The 22,593-nt window shown below is 42.3% G+C and overlaps 1 protein-coding gene across 2 annotated transcripts; it reads right to left on the bottom strand.

Moving 5' to 3' along the window:
- Positions 1–5,943: 5,943 nt before the first annotated feature.
- On the bottom strand, positions 5,944–19,081 carry GCNT1 (glucosaminyl (N-acetyl) transferase 1). Of its 2 annotated transcripts, none has more exons than XM_076362789.1 (3): positions 19,005–19,081; positions 8,760–8,895; positions 5,944–8,355 (listed from the first exon to the last, which is right to left on the bottom strand). In XM_076362789.1, exon 3 carries the CDS (start codon positions 8,217–8,219, stop codon positions 6,939–6,941), a length of 1,281 nt encoding a protein of 426 aa, XP_076218904.1. In that variant the 5' UTR covers positions 8,220–8,355; positions 8,760–8,895; positions 19,005–19,081; the 3' UTR covers positions 5,944–6,938. The 2 variants fall into 2 exon arrangements, with proteins under 2 accessions (XP_076218904.1, XP_076218905.1); XM_076362790.1 differs by lacking the exon at positions 19,005–19,081 and adding an exon at positions 11,952–12,082.
- Positions 19,082–22,593: the final 3,512 nt, after the last annotated feature.

Here is a 22,593-nt window from a genome sequence, read left to right as displayed (position 1 = left end):
AGGGGATGGGAAGCTGGCGGGGAGAAGACAGCCTTCAGGACGAAAGCAATTAAGTACTCTTGCCCTGAGTAGGATCTGTAACCCCATTGAAAATAGTTTTACTGAAACTTCGCTTCTTCTTGTACCTTGGCCACCTGAAGTAATGTTTGGCAAGGTCTGTTAGCGTTTCTTTCAGATGCGCCCTCTCTTCTCAGTGGATCATGGCAGGAGGAGAAAAGGAGGCAGGAGACCATGAACAAAGGAGGCAAGCATGGGAAAAGTCTTGTTTGCTAAGGAAGGAGAAAGCCCATGAGACTGGAGATACTGAGGAAGAGACCTTCTTTTTCTCTGTGCCCTCAGCTGCAGTGGGTAAGCAGGCAGAAAAGGTTAAAAAGCAGCAAAGGCAAAATACTTTGACTAGTTCCTGTGAAAACAAAATTAAGTTTCTCTCTGCCCCTTCTGGTTTTGGTCATTTGACAAGAGCTCTCCAAAGATGAGTTGCCCTAGGGAGCAGGCATGGGAGCAGGGGCATTATCTCAGTTACTAAACACCCTGTTTGCCGAGTTTCCTGGCACGGCAGCAATTCAAATTAAATTTAGTGGGGAGGGAGGGAGGAAAAGAGGGAGGGAAGAGTATGCGTGGTGCTTGTATTTTACCTTCTAGCAGAAGTCCTTAAAGAAGATGTACCTGAGTTGTGTAGTCTGGATTTTTTTTTCTGAACTCTTTAAGTTTCATTGCTTTCTGATTGTTGTTAAGGATTTATGTATCTCTCAGGCAACAGCCGCTCAGTGCTACAGTGCCACATGCACAGAAGAAAGAATAAATGCTTTTGGTCTCACTGCCCCAAAGCAGGTTCACCTGGGTTTGCTCCGGTGTAAAAGCAAATCCCCTCTGCTCTTTGGGGCCCCTGTAGCAATAGGAATTGAATGCGTCAGGATGCAAGGCTTACAAGTGTGTGATATGTTATTTCTTAAGAGCATCTCCTTGCGCTGTATGCCCAGCACAGACATGCCACGCAGGTAGCTAAAACAGCACTGCCTGGTCCAGAATAAATTAATCCACTGGGCTCATTTGGGCTCAAGAGCCCCATGGGGGCAGGAGGGCACCTGGCCTGGCCAGCAAGAGTTGGTGTGTTGTTAACAACAGGTTTGCTGATTTTTGCAGAAGGACCTATCTGCCTTAAACTTGAAAAGGCACAAAGGGTGCCTGGGATTAACTTGAAGTTAAGGGTGACAGCATTTAAACTCCTGCTTGTAGAGGAGGTATTACAACATTGTCCTAATAATTTAGTGGTTCAAAGAGGTAATTGATGTTTAACTGCCTGGTGCAAGCAACATGCTTAATTAACATCAGTCTGCTATTAAATGGGATTACGAGCATTACCTACAGACAGGTGATGTGCACTTTTCCAGAATGTTTTCCATACTAAACTCATTTCACATCAACACTGGGAAATTCCTCTTTCCAGCATCACTAATGCAATTCACACAGCTGGTGCCAAAATATACGAAAGACTCACCCATAACTGTTGATGCTAAGCCACAACTTTTACTTTCTCTATCACATACCCGTTAGTAAAATATACTTTGAAGCCATATGACCATTTCTGCTCCCCACCCCCACATGCAGCAAAGGCGAGTTGGTTGAAAGGAAGAGAGATAAAGGGTTTTGATGTAGACAAACTAATTTCATGAAAGTTAGTGGAGACTTTAGTACCTAAACATTTTCTGCTAAAAGATTTCTGAAATACTGCTTGTTTAAATGAGAGAATGAAGGTAGGGTCAAGTCTTTAAAAAATAAAAAAATATGAAGATAGGTAAAATTCATATGATTTCATAGTATAGAATAAAAGATCATTACTTGTATGTGACTGGATCTCCCAGTAGGCCTAGGTTCCCAAATCCAGAGGAAATTATTTTTAAAAAGTATGGTTAGACCAGTATCTGTCAGAAAAATTTCCAGCATCCTGTCTTGGAGTATGCGACATGGATTTTAACAGATGACATCTGCTCAGGGCCCATCCTGACATGTTTTTCTTAGCTGAATTTTTTTCTATATCATCTTTTTTATCTACACAACTTAGGTATTTTGGGGAAAACAATATATTTTTACATACATTGGTTTGAATTCAAGGATTTGGTTGTGTTCTTAACTTTTCTTGTCAAGCTCTATTATACCTACAGAAGACAGACAAACTAAAATGAATACTGGCAGATCCTAGAAGAACCCAACCACGTGTAAGACTCCAACAGCAAAGCTCAGTTTCAGAGCCACAGAATTTAAATGAGGGCACTGAGTAAAATATTTCCCTGTCTGAAGAGATTGTAACATAAGGCAAGGCAAATAAGGGAAACCATAATGCAAATACAAAGGATCTGTGTGAGGTTAGTGGCTGACCCAGAAAAAGAAAAGAAAAAAAAAAAGAAGAAAAAACCCCAAACTATTATTTGTATGCAAAGAGTAAGAAACTGACTCATTTCAGTTATAAAATAGAAAACCTCAGGACACATATGAGGAAAATAACTTGATAAATCAGATTAGTGCAGATTCTTGAAAACTGAGTGAAAATATCTGGGAAAAGTTGAGTGACTTGATTTGGAATAAAGAACATAATCTAAAGGGTATTGCCTTTTTTTGTCTGCTAAGGCACCTGGAAGGCTCCTTGCCTGTCAAAAGCAGGTTACTGTTAATTTACCACACTGCAGTCTAGGGCATTAAAAGCACAATTAAGGAAACTGATCTATTGGAAAGAAAAATATTTGAAAACTATGGAGACTGGTCTACTAGATTATTGAAATGTTAAGCTGAGGATGAATGGTATTGCTAACTGGAATCGGGAAGCCATTTTACATAATACAATTTCCCATGTTTTAATTGATTGAAGAGGTGCTCACTATAATACTAGCTCTTTTATATATTCTGTAAGTGACTAAAACAATCCACCACTAAAATTTTCAAGATGAAAAGAAGCTATAAAACAGTGAAATATTACAACAGAACTTAAATTAAATAACTTTTATTATTTTTAATGACTGCCACAGCCATTCAGAGCTAGCAATAGCACTGAATCTGGAGGAAAGGATTATGTCCTCCTTATTAGCACCGTACAAGTATGTTGGAGCATATGGCCTCTTCTTTCATTGTCATCTTCTAATGCATTCATGTTATAACCCAGGTCAATTTTTAATTGTCAGGCCACTTGAAAATGCACCAAGTAATGGTGATCTGGACGGCGACCTTAATTATAACTGCAGTGTTCATCTCAAAAGTTTCCTGTCACTGTCTGTTGTGCTAGATAGGAAGCAGCGAGAGAACCAAACACATGCTTCCTGTCAAACCAAACCTAAGGCAGGAAGGAGATGAAAGCACAAGTGCTAGGTTTCTGGGATCAAATCAGCCTTTGAGCCAGCCTGGTGACTCTTAGTGATACAGGATACTTGGTTACCACAATTATTACCAGTAAACCAAGCAAATTGTTATTATTATTAGGGCCACTCAAAACACTTATGTGTAAGTGGGGACTGAACTAGAGCAGTGCCTCCGATGCACTGAGCTCTTTTGAAAAATTCTGCTATGGAAAATTAAAAGACAAGTTAGGGGATTTTGAATAGCATATGTGTTACTTCAGCAACAGTTTCACTGGCTACTCATTCCTTCCCAGCACTGGTGAGCTGGACTGAGAAACTGAACGAGCTTTAAAACATAGGGGGGAAAAAATAGAAGGTTATTCAGTAGGCAGAATGCAAACCAGTTTCCTTCCTAGCTGCTCAAAGGATGATAAGGTCACAGTGCGAGGGCTGGTGTAAGCTGGGTGCATGCAGCAAGGACTGGAAAAAGCAGGTACTCTGAGTGCCCTGGGCAGCACCGTAGCTGAACCCACCATCGCGGCTTCAACTTTAACTGCTCTATTCTCTGTCCAGCTTCCAAGTTCAATCCCGGTGCAGGTTTGTGTGTTGCCTTCTTCCCTGAGAGGGAACCTGAAGGTGATCAGAGTAAACCAGCAGTTTTCTTCTAGTAGAGCACCACTGTATTCAGAATTAATGGTTGAAGGGTTGGTGTTATTTTTTAATTTTTAGCTATTTCAAACAAGAGCCCAGCATCTGCAGCACAGCACCAGGATTAGCTTGTTGCTGCAGTACCAGTGAAGCATTTTTCTTTCATGTTCACTCAAGCTAGTACTAGACTTTTACTCCAGTCCTCTAAACATCTAGTAGAAAACTGAGACAAGTTATGAAAAACTAGCTGCTGATGTCAGTAAGGGATATAATCTAGATTTTATTTGAGTTTTGTTGGTGCCACAAAGTTGCTCAACTCTAGGATGATGATTATTTTGGTTGCTTCTTGGCAGATTCAGTGAAATAATAATGTAAGTTAGATTGCTTTCTCTACCCATTATAGCTGGCTATAGTGTCTTTTCTGTATGTGTAGTTGCAATACCTTTAATTAATCTATTAATTTCCTTTGGCACATTTGGTACTTGTTCAACAGATTAAGAGTTCTTTTCATGAAATTGCCTTTCTAGACAATTTAAAATCTACTAGATCTGTAGAGATCTGTCTCTTCCACAAGTCAGTTTTAGGGAGGTGGGGTTTTTTGTGATTCACTTTCCCCAGAAGAAAAAGAAATTCCTCCTTATCTTATGGAGAATGTATGCTAAACAGCAATGGTGTCCTATTTTCCCTTCCATACAAAACAGAACATACAGTGAGTGTACACAGGATCTCTGTTGACCCTGTCCAAACAGTAACATTTGGAGCACCTAGTCAAGTAGCATCTTCACTATCTACAGCAGCAGTAGACACAGACAGGCATTCATTGTATTATACAAATGAGTAAGCAGAAAGCAGGCTGGAATAGGTAGGTAAAGGGGTTGTTGCTCCAGCTGCCTAGCAGATTTCAAGCAATTGAGTCAGCAGTCCACCCGGTGCAGAGAACTTCATTATCACTTTTTCAGTCTATTTGAACTAGCAGTTCTGGTCTCACAGAAGCTATTCATGTAGCTTGTCTTTAGGCGGAAATTCTTAAAACCAGCTAGCTTCCTTTCTGCTAAAAATATAACATGATTTCCTGGAATTTCCCAGTACTGTATGCAGTGAAGTTAGTTGTAGTTGCTGTACTTTGCACAAGCTACAAGTTGTTGTAGCTTGTGCAAAGGTGGTAGAGCACAACTATCTATAAGAGCATTCTTGTAGAAAAGCCAAAGGGTGGGGAAGACAGGGTATATCACCCCACTGCCTCAGCTCACAGGCTTTAATTACCCATTTATGCGTCATGTGGGAGTCTCTGAAGACTCCCTAAACAGCTTTCAGGTGGTTTTGAAGGTGGGGGTTGGCAAGAACAGGCCCTATTTGAGATTAAATTGCTTGCCTCCCTAGCTGTTTGCATGATCATGTTAATTATGTTAATGTCTAAGTATTGGGGCACACCTTAGGAGAAACTTCATACCAAACTACCTTTGTAAGAAACACATGCTGCCATCACAGCAACAGTTTGAGAAACAAAAAATTTAGTCTGTTTTGCCATTTGCTAGTGCCTGTAAAGAATTCCACTGTCATCTCAGGAGTAAGATGAGACACCTGGCAGTAACTATGCATGACAAACCTGAATTGATATGGAAAGAAATAATATCATCCCCCACTGTGTCCTGTTCTCTCATCACCATGCTTCTGTGCCACATTGCAGCAGCTAAACTAAGCAGGGACCTAACCCAGAACAAAACTCATCCAGATTTCCTCCTTTCCCTTCCACCAAAAAGCAGCAAATAAATAAAAATCAGCTGCATCAGCTAAACCTAAACAAGCACAGACACATGAATGAATGAACATACAGAGGAAAGGTAGGACTTGCCTCAGCTGCAGCTTCAGTTGTGTACGGCAACCTACAGTAAAAACATTTTAGGTCTTCATCATTAGGATTTTTTGGTGGTCTTTTTTTTAGAAAGACTTTATTTGTAGGAAAAGGAGGTATCATTTAGAAAAAAAACTTTATTTTTGCACACTCAATGTTAAAAGAATCTGGAATGCAAGTTGAGCTTGACAGAAAGCAGAAACCAGCAGTTCCACCAGTGACATTTAGACACTACTGCAGTACTTTTAAGTTTTTGAGAAACTTGAGTCATTTTGGATCCAAAAGCAAGACTCTTGATACAGTAAGAAGTGTAAAATTACAAGTCTAACTCATCAGGCACAAAACTGGTTTCCCTGAGAAGATGTAATTACAAACTAGTGTATAAACTTTACATCACATTACCAGGGGGGTTTAAGAGTACAAAAGCAAGATTTGGCTACACAAATTTAAACACAAGTCCTTAATACTCCATGCTGAAGATGAAATTTTCAGGAGGATTAAGAATTACATATTACAGAACTACAGCAATCAGATTTAAGTTAAACGATGACAGCTGGCTTTGGTATATTCTTGTTTGTATAGTTTTCAGATCAATTCTAATGTTATTTTCCTGAGATCATTCAGTACTCAGTATGAAGTCTGTGCAGTCCAGCTGCTTTTTTCCTTTTTTTTTTTTCTTCCTCCTCTTCGTCTTTCCCTTCCAGCTAGCATTACATTCATGGGAAAAAACTGAGGAATAACCATGAACAACATGCATTTTTCCAAGCCTTAAAACAAATAGTTTAGCCAAGGAAGCCCATTAATAACACCTTTTAGATAATAAATATTCCAAATAGTTGGCCTTCCAAAAATTTCTGTCTTTGATTTTGTACCCAAAGTTCCAAGCCTCAGTGTGCAACACAAGGCATCCCCATTTTCACTTGAGACATGTCTTCTTTCCCCCTCGTCCATGGACAACACAAGGAGGGTGTCATCACCACCACACCAACATGGTGAGAAACATAATACCCATCATCAGCATCAACACCATCGGTGTGTTGAAGTTGTATTTATGTTAAAGTACATAGCTGTATACAATTTGTACCTGTTTCATAACAGGAGCATGCTGTATTTTAGTTCTTTTGCAGATACAAAGCTTTGTGTCGCAAATACTCTTCCAAACATTTCACCGCAAAAGGGTCAACATCAGTGTCAAACTTATTGGCAAAGAAGTGGTGGTTTCGTAGCATCCAGTTTAGGTCTCCTACTCCAAAAACACAGACAGAGCGAACGTGAACTCCACTGCATGGTGGGTAGGGTGCACCTTTGGACATGTCACCTTCAAAGTACTGCCACTTGACAAACCTGGCCAATGCATTCATGTCAGAAACATCATACTTGACACTGGAGGAAACTGCACCCGGGACTTCAGGGATTCTCTGAATTGTTGCCCACAGGTACTCATCTGGGCTGTAAGTGTCTTTTGCCCACTCAATGAACTTAAGTATTTTGCTGCTTTCCAATACGTATTCTACAAATCTTCTGCTAACTACAAAATAGGCACTACCAGAAAAAATTGGAGTACTGAGAGGCGGTAGTTGTTTGTCTGTGCCTGTGTTCTTTATTTTACCATCAATAATCTCATGGTGTTTTTTCCACCTTACTTCTTTATAAACAGGCATTTTTTCTGTTTCCAGGCTGTTTTCACCTTTAAGGGCTTTTAATTTCTCTACTATTTCCTGGTTGGTCTTTATAGGAAAGTCCATGCCACAGAGGTTTATTAGGTATTTCCAGTTTGAACTTCTTCTGTAGAGATCTTTCATGCAGTTAATGTCTGCCTGCACCCTGCTCCATGAAGCATATACAACACTCTCTAACTGGCTGGAAATAAAGACATTATCAAAACATGAGACTATTCCCTTCACAGCAGCAAAAAAAGATTCTGGAGACTTTTTGTCAACATGAATGCAGTAAAAATTCTGAGGGGCATAGATTGATCTTAGAAGTCTATCAAGCATCTCAATTTTGTGATAAACCACTATTGAGTAAGCAATTGGAAATTCTGCTTCTTCATTGCTGAGAGGTTCCATAATGTATTTCCTAGTCTTGGTGAAGGAGGCACAGTCCGCTGTCATGTTAATATAATCATTTGTTGTTAGTCTGGGGCGTTTCTTAAATGACACCGACAACGTCTCAAGCTTTACCCTTTGAATTTCTTCTATATCCCCCTCTATAATCTTGGTGCAGTTAACATTGGCAATAGGATGTTCTTTTGTCAGCTCTAGATGTCTCCGATTTAAGAAGTCCTGTTTCTGGTTAACTTTCAAAACTGAAATGATTACTAAAATAAGAGTTAGACCCAAGAAAAGCCTGAAGCATGAGTTGTGGCAAAACCGTAACTTCCTCTTCAGCATTTCAAATACCAGGTAGCTTTGCAGGGCTAAAAAAATTGCCCTCCACTCTGTTCATATTAGCTTCAACAACTTCAGAAAAACATTCTGTGTTTCTCAGGAATTTGGTGAGTTTGTCAGGGAGACGGAAGGAAAAATCCTAAAATAAAATGAAATATGACTGTCATTCAAAGACTAAAAGGTTTCTTTAAAAAATTACTGGTTAATAATTACATTGTTATTTAGTGACAGTAAAAAGATGAATAGTTCAGCCAAAAATACTCTGTTGAAAATTAGAAGTTAATGAATAAAATTAGTTTATTTTTCTAGAAAATGACTGGGAGAGGCAGATAGTTTTCGTGAAACGCTATTTTCATAGTACTACAACCAAAGTTCAGTAAGAAAACAGAGCTGATTCAGCTGCACCTGACAAAATCAAAGCCAGTAAGTCAGATAGGTTACTGAGAAGCAAGTATTTGATGTTAAGTTACACTTCAGAGTTTGACAAGAATGTTTTATACTCACTTCAGCAGTGACATAGATTTCATTATAATTATAACTTACCAGTCACTTCCTGGATGCTACTCATGCTTTATCTTCCTACTGTGAAAGCTGTCCCTGAAGCCTTTCAAGAATTTTTTGTGAGATACAGTCTCTTCAACATCCTGCAGATGAGCTTAGAAATACCATCAGGAAAGAGCTGATGAGAAGGGGAGAAAGAAATTAGTATAGCATAGCTCCTCAACTTTCAGAGTTGTGAGAACAGCTGTGACTGAATTGCTGAAGTACCTTTTTAAGGTAAAAGGCATTACTTATGGCCTATCTCTAAAGCTGATTTGTGTTAAGTCACTGCAAATGCACAAATCTAAGAGCACAGCAGTGTTGTGTTACCATTGTTTAAACACACTTGTTTTTATGATTCAGCAATTGCTTTTATGTGGAAATATGCTGCAAGGCTGAGTTGCAACAAGATTTATAATATGCCAATCTTATTTTCGTCTTTATTTCACAGGCACTGTATCATTTTTGTTTGTTAGTCCTGTTTCCTCTTTAGCACCTTTTTTCTGTTTCAGTACCCTGTGAAGGGATCACTGCACAGTTACGTAGCTGCTATAGCTGTAGCTGTTGAGAAAACTGCAGTCTAGAACTGGATTTTTATTTTGCAAGTACTACCTCATGCAGGTAAACTGATCAAGAACAGGATATCCTTGAACAACTTACATTGCCACTCAAATGCCATTTGTACTCACAAAATCGTTGCCTAATAATTCAGTGAAGGTTTGAATTTCAAACCAACCTCTAATTGTAAAAGCCAATACAGTTTATAGAGAATGTCTTCCAAAATTTTAATCTATAAGTTAAAAGGTTAGTGAAATATTGAAGTATTTGAGAGATATACAGCTCCTTTAATTTTTAGTACTTTCAAGAAAAATTTAGTGCCTCTTAATAACTTTCTGAACAGCTCTAAGAATAACTGCTACCCAAAAAAACTGGTAAAAAAATTTGTTTGAGAAAAAGAAGTGTACGCTGTGTCCACCTGTGGGTTTTGCTGCAGGCTGTTCAGAGTAAGATTTTTCTTTTCTTCCCCTCTTTTCTTTAAGCTGCCTCAGTATCATTTTAGTTTTTAATTCTCAGACTGTGGCTTTTAAGCTGCTACTTGCAAATCTCAGAACAGGTGCATACAAGAAATTGAGGCCTGGCATCCCAGAGTTTTTTGGTAGTAATGCTGCCACCAGGATGCACTACACATTGGGTCCACCATTATGCCCACAGCATTGCAAACTGACTGGGGGAGTAGGTCCACGTGTAGTAGGTGGGGGGTAGGTGCGGAGCACTGCACAAATGTCTAGCACAGCTATAAGGATTAGCAGTATTTTAAGGAAGTACTACCAAATATTTTGTAATTCAAGCCACCAGCAGGCAGAGACCACAAAGTATTTGAGACTAACAGCATTATATAAACATATTATTTACTATAAAGTGTACTTTGTTTTCAGAGTTACACCTGTAATTATTTTATCCTGCATTTCTAATTTATCTTAGGGAGGCAAACATTTGTTCCAAGTCTGTTTTAGGTGTATAGTGAAGTCAAACTGGAAGAAGTAAAATTTTAACCCTTAAGGTAAGTAGCCAGGTGAACTAGTGTGCAATTACAGCTGAAAGCATAGAGAGGTACTTTTTAAGTATCAGGTCTCACACTTTCAATTTGAATTTAAAAAAATTAAAAAGGGAAATTCCCCAATTACCATGTTCAGTTTGCAATGTGGCATCAAACACAATGACATAATTTAGAGCAAGTTTTAACATGCTTTATAACTTATCACACACTTGCTTACTTGATGTCCTGCTAGTTTTGACTAGCAGATCTGATCCAATAAAAATAATATCCATCACATATGAAATTAACAAAGGAAGGATACTAGCTATGTGATAGTCTCCATAATCTCTATCGAGTCTATATTTCCATAGGATGAAGCTTGTGATACTGGTTACCCTTAAATTAGTGTTTTCTGCCTACCAACTTAGAAATGAAGACTTCTCTAGAACTTAAAATGTACTTCAAATACACTTATATTTGTGAAGCTTTGGCTGACAGAAGCTGGAATCCTTCTTTCTTTAGGATGAGAGTTAGCACTACTATTTTATCCTATTCTCATTTTTTATAGGAGCACTACCGTTGTGGAGTAACACACACTCCAAGAGGATTGCCACCCCCTCCCTGTTCTTTACAATGCAGGAAGACAGAGCCTTAATCGAAAGCTGCCTTTGTGGTCTTCACCTTCTACAATTTCCAAAGAATAAAGCTTGCCAAGAAGCCTTCCCTGCTCCTGTTTTAGAATAAAACTTAGTTGAAAGCAGGATAAAGAGTCTCTTTCAGAAAGGACTTGTATACCCAGCTGGGTGCAATTCCTCTATTGTTTTGAGCTCAGAATAATCAGACCTTGTATTTCCATTATACCAAAATGAGAGATCTGCAAACATTTACACATTAACATGGCTCTTATCTTTAGGTGGAGTTTTTTCCCCACAGTCGAATTTCTCTCACTGACGTGCTGCTTCCTCTGAACAGTCTTAACAATAAGTTACTATTTGTTTATGCTTGCAATTCTTTTTCTAAAAAGTCCTGAAACTTGATCATATCCCATTCTTTGCAAAAGCTGACCTTTACAGGATAAGGAAAGATTTGGTACCTTTCATCTAATAATATACCTGGTTTTTGTTTTACAAAGTTTTATGAGCCTAGAATACTCATTAACATAGCTTCAGACTGCATTCAGTAAAGCTTTTAAAATCTTTTTCTCAAGCTCTGCATAGTTTTAGTGTGCACACTAGAGAATGCGGTGTCAGAGGCAGCACTTTGCACGGTGGGAGAGCAGGAGGGAGGTTTGCACAGCCACAGATAGCAGACTTTATGCTACAGCCTTGGTCTTGCTCTCAACTGAAGTTCAGTTGCAGAAGTTATGTACTTGACCCGCTTCCTTCTTTTACTGCCTCCTCCTCAAGTCAGAGCCTGTATTTCTGATGCAGTAGTCATTAAAAGAAGAAACTTATAGCAGTTGCTGGTATTTGGAGGAGTTAGTACAAAGGTTGTGTTAGCTGCCCGCTTCCCTCTTTCCTGCCAAAATTATTCTTCACTGGTGTATATAAATTGTGCGGTATGACTAAACACAAAACCAAGATAATTTCAACCTCATTTCTACTAGACGCTAGTGTTCTCCATGTAAACAGACCTTATGGAAAGAAGGATTACTATACCTAGTTTAAATCTCCATTTCTGGTACCTCTTCTGTGTCAGAGGGCAAATCACTTGGATCATCTGCCTTAGTTTATTCATCTGTGAAACAAGTACTCATTACCTGGCAGTTTGGGAAATGTCTTGGTAAAAGTCAGGTTCTGATTTAACTTTTATATTACTGTAAAGGTGCTACTGTAAAACAGCTGATTTCGTTAACAATGTCTTTACCTTGTTACTGTAGAAAGTTGTGTTAACCCTACATGCTAAATTACTCATCTGACCCATGGTACTGACTGAAACGAGTCAGCAATAGACTACATGGGTACTTATGCCAAAGGAGCTGAAGGGGAATAACCTTCATCAAAGAAAGGCTGCGGCCACAGACAGATGGAGCAGCACCCTCCGAGCCCAGCTCAGCATGTGATTTTAGCTAAGTTTGGCTTCACCCATCCTTAAAAACAAACAGAAAATCCCACAAGAAACCTAAGTCTTCAGAGAAAAAAACGAACAAAACACTTTTACAAGATTATACCACAGCTTGGAGGAGGACCAAAGTTCACGTGGAGGTTTTATACAGACCAGCTGGACTGGAGCTGCAGCACGTAATGGCAGTGCTATTAGCAACACACCACAGGGCTGGTCCTAAGACAGAGGATGTCTGCAAGGGTGCAGAGCCGGCAGAGCGCTGCAACACCAGCCCTGATGAAGGGCGTGTACCTCAGCCCTGCAACACGGAAACCAGCCTTTGGCCACCAGCACAGCAACCTCTTCAGCTGCAGTTTCACAGTGCGACTGGTCCAATATCACGACGTGCTGCTGGTGGAAGGAGCAGCCCTACTCCCATCTCTGCTGGCCACATGTCGGGCTGGGAGGGGTATGACAGCAGACCCAACCAGCTGGCCTCTGGGGAGCTCTCTGCAGTCAGCTCTCACGGCCGCCGGCAGGGCCCCAAGGGCACTAATAGGCCTTGACGGCTCCAGCCAGCCCACTCCAAGCTCCCCCATGGCCCCAGTTCAGCCTCCCGGGGCTGTCAGCCCCTGCCCCAGTGATGCCATAGCAGGGCCGGTCTCCAGCCCCCACAGCCTGGCCACGGGCCCTGACAAGCTGGGCCCAAGTCCCAGCCCAGCCTCGGCCTGTCCCCGTCCCCAGCAGGCGCCTGATGCCAGGGCTGCTCCCGTGCCCCCTGGCTGCCCTGCTCCTGGCTGGGGCGGTGGGACGGGCCTGGCTGGCAGTCCCTGCCCTGACAGACCTGCCATGGGGAGCCACCAGCGCTGCGGAGCCCTGGAAATCTCTGCTTACCACGCTGCAGTCCAGCAGACCTGGGCTCCGGGTTTTAGGCTCTTGTTTGGACCAATAAGGCTGAGAGTGAGAGATGTGTCTTTTCCTAAATGAGGTTAAAAGCAATGGCAGCCTCTAATCAGTGTTACACTAGGGTGGCACTGCTCTCTGGGGCTATTTATTTTGCCTGAGTTACAGCGTCAGGACTGGGAAAACAGGATTCCTGGTTCTCAGGCATCACAGGGCCTCCCTCATGCCAGCTCGCGTAAAAAGCATCGCCCTCCTCTGTCCTGTCTGAAGTAGTGTAGAGAGCAGAGTGAAACCATAAACTAAGTAGATATTTTTTGTATTTAAGCAATTACCATACCTTTTTTACACTAAGCGTTTTTTTCCCTTGGAAAAAGCAGTTAGGGCGTGCTGTGAAATGGTACACAGACCCATCTCATGAGAAGATGAAAATCATTAGGGGCTGGTAGCACAACCACAAAAAAATCATGTGTCTTTTGATTTTGGCACTCCAGTCTTTTCTCACATCAATGGAAAAACTGTTGAGGCAAGATGTTAAACACCGATTCAGCATCCAAAAGGAAGCAATGTAGCCTCCAAAATACACCATGTGCCAGTATCAGCACCAGAAGTTCAGAAGGGGGTAAGGGTAAGAGGGTAAGAAAGTACTTTGGGGTACTTCAGCAGCCTGTAAATCTTGTGAAAGATTGACAGAAAGGCAGGAAAGAGCATCACGGAGGCTGTCAGGAGGTCACAACCAGTTAGAACAAGAGCAGGGAAGATCTGATAGGTCTTGCAGGCTTAGCTGCAATGTTCTGGTGTCACAACTCTCTCAGGCTTGTGGGCTGCTGAACTAATATGCACCCAGCTCCTTCCCTTCATTTTTTCTCCTATTCTGCTTCCTCTAAAAAGTATCAGAGGAAGTAGACGGTGATGTTTGCTCTCTTGTGGTTGCTTTGGTGACTTTTGGCATACAGCTACTGTGGAGAGGACCCAGCAACATGAACATTATGCAGGCCTCTATTATATGTCCACAGACACATTAGCTTTTAATCAAAGCTTTACAACAGGTATTTGAAAACTTCCAGGCAGCTGCATTAATATCCTACATCCATTCATTACAACCTGAGATTTTTGTTTTTACAGAAACATATTGAAGAAAAGCCAAGGGGAAAATGTAGTGCTGAGTACACCCACCTCTGAAGTGGTAGTTGGGATGGGCCAGGAGACAAGTAATCGTTTTGATGGGTGGGGAGTGAGAGTCAGAACTGACTTATTTTTCCCTTTTCTTGCCTCGGAGGCAGTGAGGGAGGGTATAAGGAAACTTCACCTGCCCCTGAGAATAGTAAGTGAGCAGGTGTTGACCAGATCCTTGCTGTTGTCTTTCCCCATTCACAAATTCCACCTGAGATACAAAACTTTTCCTCAACACTTCAGAAGGCGGCCCTCCACTGAGGGTGGATTTGCTGGAAAGTCCTTGAGTTTTACCAGGACATACCCACAATGCTTCAAAAGATACATATCCTGCAAGCAGTTATTACAATTAACCTGCTTCCGTTCAGGTTCAGTTATACAGAACATTAGTTCTGATGAGGAAGTGATTTTTAAAGCTGTAAGCAGCTTGCATAAACACAAACATGCATAAGCACAAAGACAGACTGCACAGATGCAGGGTTATGTGCAGAGATCTGCCAGACACAGAGCGGAGTCACATTTACTCAGCATTTCCATGACACCAAGCAGCACCATCTTGAAAGTAGATACGCCTGTAACTGAATGAAAGTACTCATGTTTGTTCCGTTAGATAATCTTCAGTCTTACTGGAAATAAGAATTGGTCATAAGCTGAGTACTTGGGTTACCATTAGACTCCACGGGACTAAGACCTTAATTCTGAAAGTCATACAGAGGCAGCAGCAGGGTTCCATGTGGGTGCAGTTGTATGCTCATTGACAACACTGTGTGAGAGCAGAGCTTTTCCTTCAGAGCTGCTTAAAAAACCTCAATAATAAAAACGAAAAAGACACTTCCTTTTTATAGAAAAACCCCCCACATTTCTAGCTCTTTGTTAGCTTAGAAGGCAGCTTTAAACAAAACTCCACAAACGACTAGTACTGCTATACCTACCACTACATGGAGATTAAATAGTAAGAGTAGCTAAAAGTAGATAGCTGTTTCTCAGGAAAAAAAAAAAGTATGAAGATAAATTCAAACCTCTGGGTTATATGGAGATCCTACATTCAAATGTCAGGAATCTGACACTAAAATCTTTCTCTTTTAAAAAATAAGTAAAACCCACATGAACATACACTCAGTGTGTAAAATGGCATCAAAAAATGTAAATTTTGGTAGCCTTTCTAGTACTCTTTTGTACTACTGTATCAGGTAAATCTTCCTCAGAACAGTTCAAAGCCTGATTCCCATTTGCCATTCATGTCCATCCTTAGAGGTCCCGCAGGCAGAGCTATAACAAGAAATTTCATCTAAGGGAAGTAAAGCCGTTACGGCTAAGTCATTCAGTGACCACTTCCTACCTCGAGAAGTCTGTGACTCTTAGTACTGATGAAAAGATACGTTCTACCTCAAGGTAACTAACATTGAAAGTACACTCACAAATCCCAAAACAAAAAACCACAAAATCTTTAAAGTAATGTTATCCAATTTAACACCCAGTGCAACTGCCTGGTGTTCAAGATAATTTGTACACATCTGCTACTTCAAAGTAAAATGCATATCTATTTTTTTCACATTATTCTAAAGTAGGAACTATACTTTCACCATGAACAGAGCAGTTGCTGCACTCCTTCCGCCCACCTACAGAATTTTGCTAATTGCTTCCTTGTGACAATGCTTTATTTCAGAATGGGACACACTGGCAGACTCTGTTACAGGAAAGGTAGTATCTATTAAACCACAACTAAATCTCATGGGGGAAGGAAGAGGCTGTCAAATTTTTGAGTACTTGGATCCCTCTTCAAGCACAACACTTAAAATACTATTCTGAGGAGACTTTCTTTAGCCCTATATAGAAGCCAATGTTTTAAAGCCATGCCTACAGTTACATTGCATCAGTGAGCTAAAGGACAAATAGTACCAGCAGCAATAAATTCCTCTGAAAAGGACAGATGTCTCTTGTAGTTATAGGACTAACAAGGATCAGCATCATGCTTAGGTGCACAGGTTTAACTCTACTGTGCAAGTCAATAAAATTACACTCCCTACTTTTAATCTACAGCTTAAGAGGTGCTATATGGTATTTGTTTTTTTCACTGTTCACTTCAAGTGAGATGAGTTTAATCTGACCTGCAAGACAACTTCACATAAAAATACAGTTCAAAGATACAACTTCTTATTGTCTAAGGAGCAGATACTACCTGGAAGTAGGTTCCGTTGCAAAATACACAAAAAGACAGACAAAAAAACCCCATATTATAGTTTATAGTGCTGTATTTATCATCAGCAATGGGTTACTTTTCACTGTCATCACAGAAACTTTATACTGGGTGAGAACTGCCATCTCTTACTCCCTTCCTTACAGGATTTTTCAGTAGGAAAACAGCCTAATCCTCCCACCCCTCAAAAAGAAAAACAGAAGGCAGCTTTAAAATCTAATCAAGAACAAGATGTGTGATTGTGATAGGAGAATCCACAACTGGGAACATTTTGGTAACACAGTTACTAAACACAGTTTTTGTTATGATTTACAGTGTTCTTGTCTGGTGGGTGCAAACAGATTTCTGAGCTAACCTATCAGAGTTTTCTGAGATGTGATGAGGTGTCTGTTTGTTTTATTAGGCTTCTCTACTAGCACCACAATTATCCTGCGTATAATAATGCTTCACAGTGCAAGAAGTGGTTTCTCTGGAGCTATGAAGTAAACCTAATAGCACAAGTTACTTCGGTTGTACTAGTTGGGCGTGCTACCTTCATGTGGAATTACCTTTTTTCACCTTTCCCAAGACAGATTTCTAGGTTGATAAGGTTAGGTGTTTTCAAGTTTCAGGAGCTTATGAAACAAAGTAAGTGGAGAACTTTTGGATTATGTTGGAATCCAAAGGAAAACCAGGAGTAGATTGTTAGAAAAAATTAAATATTTTCGTAAGATTAGCAGTAGGTTTTCCACTGTGGCAACAAATTTGGAGAGCAGGATTTTGCTCAGTAAATCACCATACTCTCAGCACAGCAGACATTAAATCTTCAGCTTGTATGTTCCCTGGTGCATTTCAAATGCACCTGTTCCCTGGTGCATTTCACTTAGAAAAAGAGAACAGACTTGGCAAAGGTGTTCATCAGGTTTTTTAAGCAACTTTTGGCTCTTCTGGCCTCAGGAAAGAAGTATTACCCCAGACAACTCAGACTCATAGGAAAGAGATGATGCTAATAGCTGATGTTTACTATAGGCAGAATAGAGGATCACTGAGGAGAGAAAATAAAAGTAGTATTTTCTTTTGTATACACCTACTTTCAAAAGCAATGTACCATTGTAACTGAGCTCCAACTTGAGCTACAAATACCGCATTATTTTTCACAAGAATTTTCAAGTTGAAGTCGACAGACTGAAATGCTAGATTTGTCCCCCCTTCTCTTACTACCATTTCTGACTGTCATTCTTGCCAGCTCTAAGGTCGCCCACCTCATATTCCATTAAAAAAGAAATTTAAAATTGCAGACTCCAAAACGGCAATTCCCTCCTGCTGCCACGCCTCCTCTTTCCCACAAAGAAACCTACTTTTCTGAGCAACACTGAAAGGAGTCAAAGTGCCAGAGCATAACTGAGCCTCCTGTCAGGCTTCTGAGTCCTCCCACCCAACTTGGGTCACAGGAAACTATTTACAACCTTCTAAAGAGCTTTGCTGTTCAGAAAAAAAGGAGGTTTCTTCAGGGTTTTCCCAGTTCTAGCAAGTTTAACAGAGAAAAAAAAAGCCACACCCCAGGATTGCAACACGTCAGGAGCATCAGACGTCCCCTGAACCTTGTGCAGGCTAACAGATTTCACACCGACCCAGCACCCCCGCGGCCAACAGGCCTGCCCTGGGCTCCCCTGCATGCACTGCCGCGGGAAAAGGCAAAAGGAGGAAGGGAAGAAAGACAGACGGGGGGGAGGGGGGCCGGGGCGGGGGGAGAAAGGGGAGAAGGAAAGAAAGGGAAGACAAAGAAAGGGAAGACAAAGAAAGGGAAGAAAAAGAAAGGGGAGGCGTGGAGAGGAGAGGAGAGGAGAGGAGAGGAGAGGAGAGGAGAGGAGAGGAGAGGAGAGGAGAGGAGAGGAGAGGAGAGGAGAGGAGAGGAGAGGAGAGGAGAGGAGAGGAGAGGAGAGGAGAGGAGAGGAGAGGAGAGGAGAGGAGAGGGGAAGGGAAGAAGGGAAGAAGGGAAAAAAAAGGGAAAAGGGAAAAAGAAAGAGGAGAAAGAAAAGAAAGGGAAGGAAAGAAAGAGAGAAACAAAGAAAGAGAAGGGGGGGAAGAAAAGGGAGGGATAAACAGAGAAAGAAAAACAGAAAGAAAAATAAAAGAAAGAGGGGAGAGAAAGAAGGAAAGAGGGGAAGGAGAGAAAGAGGGGAAGACAGTAAAGAGGAGCAGAAAGAAGAGGAGGAGAGAGGCACAGCAGCTGCACCGCAGCTGCGCCTCGCCTGCCCTCCAGTGCGGCACCTGCCCGGCGATCCCGCGGCTCCTGGAGGAGCGCTGCGCCGCTCCGCGGGCACGGAGGAGGCCCCGGGGGAGAGCGATGCTCACGGCCCGGCCCGAGCCGCCGCCCGCTCCGGGGCCGCGCCGCTCCTGGCCCGCCCGCAGCACCCACCTGCGGGGCCGCGGCCGCTCTCGTCCGGCGCGGCGCGGGTCGATGCGTGGCGGCGCGGCGGGGAGTCGCCCCGGGGCAGGCAGGGCGCCCCAGCAGCGCGGAGCCGCACGTCCCCCCCCCGCTGCGCGGCCCGGCACTGGGCTCCCGGCCCCCGCCCGGCCCCGCGCCGCCCCCCGGCACCACCCACCACCACTGCCCGGCCCGGCCCGGCCCGTCGCTCCGCGGCACCCGGCGCCGCTGGCCGCATCCCGCCCCTGACTCTCCTCACTCGCACCCGCCCCCTCCCTCACTCCGGCAGTGCCGAGCTGTCGCCAGCCCCTTTTGCAGCCGCTCTGTAGACTTTTTTTTTTCTTTTCCTAAGGCTTCCCCTGGCAGTGCCGGTAACGTTGAAACCCACGTAGGACGGAGCGGGGGCAACTCCTCTGCGGCTCATGGCGACAGTGGGCATTCTCACGGTTCCCCAGGCCGGCCTGGCCTGTCGGGAGGAGGCAACATCCGCAGGGCACGGTCCAAAACGACCATAAACCCACCGCGGCTGTGCGGCATGGCAGCCCGCCTTGGGTGCCACCCCGGGGGCGAGGGGGAAAGTCACCGCGACGACGCTGGATGGGCTCGGTTTGGTTGTAGCAGCCGCGCGTTTGTGAGCGGGGACCCAGCGGGGCCGGGGCTCTGCAGATGTGGGTGTGCAGCGGCGGCTGCGCGCCGGTCCTGCAGCGCCTACCTGGCACCGCTCTGCCGGGCTGCCCGGAGCTCGCCTTTTGCGGACAGATGTGTTTTAAATGGGTCAGTGGTGGAAAAATCGAGAGGCGGAATAGTGGGGTGGGAAGGAAGCGGACCTGGCTGGGAAGCCGGGTACGAAACTTGCAGCGGTGAAAAGAAAAAACGTGTCTAGACAGAGTCAGAGGAAGACTTTGATTTGTTGTTCACTTTGTCCCATCAGATGACTGTCCAACGATAAACATACTCAGCAGGGTTTGGAGAGCTGTGAAACAGCTGGAGTTTAGGGGCAGGCAGCTTCTTAATATGTTATCAAAGTACTTAAAAAGAAAACAGAAAATTAAATTCTAAAGAAATAGGAAATTCAAAGAAAGCATCTTCGTCATCAAAAAAACCCAAGTGCAGCAGCCTGCGGCAGCTTGAACAGTGCTTGCAGCATTCCTGAAGAATCCCAGCACATCAGCATTATCTGGAGTGCAGTATGATTTGGCAGATCGAGGCACACCTAAAGGACTCTTCTGTCCTTTCCTCATCCCAGTTGTGAGCTCCCACTGGAGCATCTGCACAGTAAGCAGGATCAAGGGGCTGAAAGCTAACAAGAAAATGAGAAGATTTGATTTCAAGGCTGTCACCGGGAGACACTGCCAGGAGAAGGAGGAGGAATTGCTTCCACATGTCACCACTTAGATCAGGCAGGTTAGTTTGGGAATGCACTGCGAGACCTCAAATCTACACCTTGTTGTCCAGAAAATTTCCATTATATATGTACCTTCTGGGTAGAGAAGTAGTGTATAACTACACCCTAGCTTGGCAGTCCTTCCTTTTTTCCTGACAGGTGGGGAAAAAAAGGCGGTCTTTCTAATGTGTTGATTGTTTATAGGGCTGAACTTCTGCTGGAGCACCATACTAAAACGGCCTTTCCTCTGTAAACCCAGTAGAGGTTGGTAACAGAAGTTTCCAACAGGAGTGAGAAATTTGTGGGGCGGGGGCGAGATGGCCTATTTGTTTTTCCCATGGTAAGTAATGTTTTATGATTACAGCCGATGACTGTATCTTGCTGGTCTTGCATGTAAATTAGAACAATAAGTCACAGGTAGCATAAATTTAAGTATTTGTTCTCTTGCTAAACTGTCTGCAAAGCATCGCAGTATTGCCATTGCAGTATGAGAAGTAGTAACAGTAGAGCTGAACACTGCGTATTCTTAAGAGAGTGAATTGGGTAAGCTTAGGGGGCAGATCTTTTCTTTCATTGTTTTTCATTCCCCCTGCCTTAATTACTTGCACAGCTACAGATGCAAAGAAGTGTGTTGGATCAAAATAAGCAAAGCACCAGTGTTGATGTATATTGGTGCAGTAACAGAAAGTTCCCTCTAACAACTACTTCCTGTGGAGAGAAAAAAAAAGAAAAAGCATTAAAGTCATTACTAAATGTAGTTATTTCAGGTAGATAGCTGAAGTTCAGAAGGCTGTTATTCTCTAACTTTTGCACAGGTAGAAAGTGGAGTTCTTCATAGACTGACATGATTAGAGAGGTTGTGATCCTTGGCTGACCATGCTGGCAAAGACTCATCATTTGTTTATTGCAGCTTTGTGAAATTTCAAGGACTGTGTTTCAGTTATGGTTCCCTTCATGGGTAGTTTTTGTCAAGTGATCCTGAAAGAAAATGGATGAAGTGGGTTTGCACCTGGTTTCGCTCTTCTAACCTTGACGCTGGAATATGAAGATGGCAGAGTCCACAAGCTGCCCTTCCTGCTATGTGATAGCCCAGTGAGAGATCTGACTGTATGGCAGCTGGGAAACAAAACAAAGTAAAAAAGAAAAAAGAGAAGTCATCCACAATTTTGGCAGTACTGATAGAGGAATTAAATAAAACAATGGAAAAAGTGGAACTTAGAGACAAAATATAGACAAAAGTAAACAAAAGGCAAGTCACAAATATGGGAAATACATAATTGATTTTGTTGTAAATCTTGACGAGTTCGCGTGCAATCAATTTGTACATGCATATTTGGTAGCTGTGGTAAGACCAACAATCCAGTGAGAACAAGGCATACAAAGACCATAACTGAGAAAGTTTCAAGAACAGTTTTCTGTGCATGGCTAAACTTACATAGTTATGGTGCAGGAGAATACAGCTTAAATATATTTCCACTAGGAGGACATCTGTCTCATAGGCATGCTTGCTCTAAATTGATATTAGTATCTCATTTGTCATTTGACAGCTGCCTCCAGGCTTTTAGGCTTTTTCTAAAGAAAAAACCTAAAGAATATAGAACATTTTTAAAGACCTTAGTTTCTTTATGCTCTGTCAAAAGTTTGAGCTGCAAAGAATTTTTTAAACCTAATACTTACTGCTCATTCTTGTGTCTTCTCAATTTTACCAGTTTTAAGGAAGTAAAAGTTTCCTTTTTCTGAAAAGCCAGACAGTGGTCTTAGCATTTTGTAATGCTAAGAGCTTCTCTGCTAACCTTTCCAAAAGATCACTTGTCTGAGTTTTTGTGTCTAGTAACTGTAACCCCAGTAATCTGCCTCTTGTGATAGTTCAGACCTAATATTAGGAAGATCCTAGATCCTAATATCTAACCTCAGGTAGACAGAGGATCCTAACCCCAGTTTTGAATCCTGTTAGGGCTTGAAGGTTTCTTAATGTGGAGACCATGCCTTTACTACATTAGCCTTCTCTAAGGAAAGAGTTGCTACAATCCAGAAATTTTTATTATCTTTTCTGTAAGTATCCCTAGTAAGATTTCCCTTTGTTGTAAAGTTTATGAGATTTAATGCTCTTGCCGAGATTCCCCACACTGCTTGCTCTGTGCCTGAGTAGGGAAAAAAATAATGCTAATCTTCAATTTGCAGATGAACTCTCAAAAG

Source organism: Aptenodytes patagonicus, chromosome Z (assembly GCF_965638725.1).
Source record: "Aptenodytes patagonicus chromosome Z, bAptPat1.pri.cur, whole genome shotgun sequence".
NCBI lineage: Eukaryota > Metazoa > Chordata > Aves > Sphenisciformes > Spheniscidae > Aptenodytes > Aptenodytes patagonicus.
Note: the sequence above shows the minus strand (reverse complement) of the source record. Positions and strands in the feature narration are given on the sequence as shown.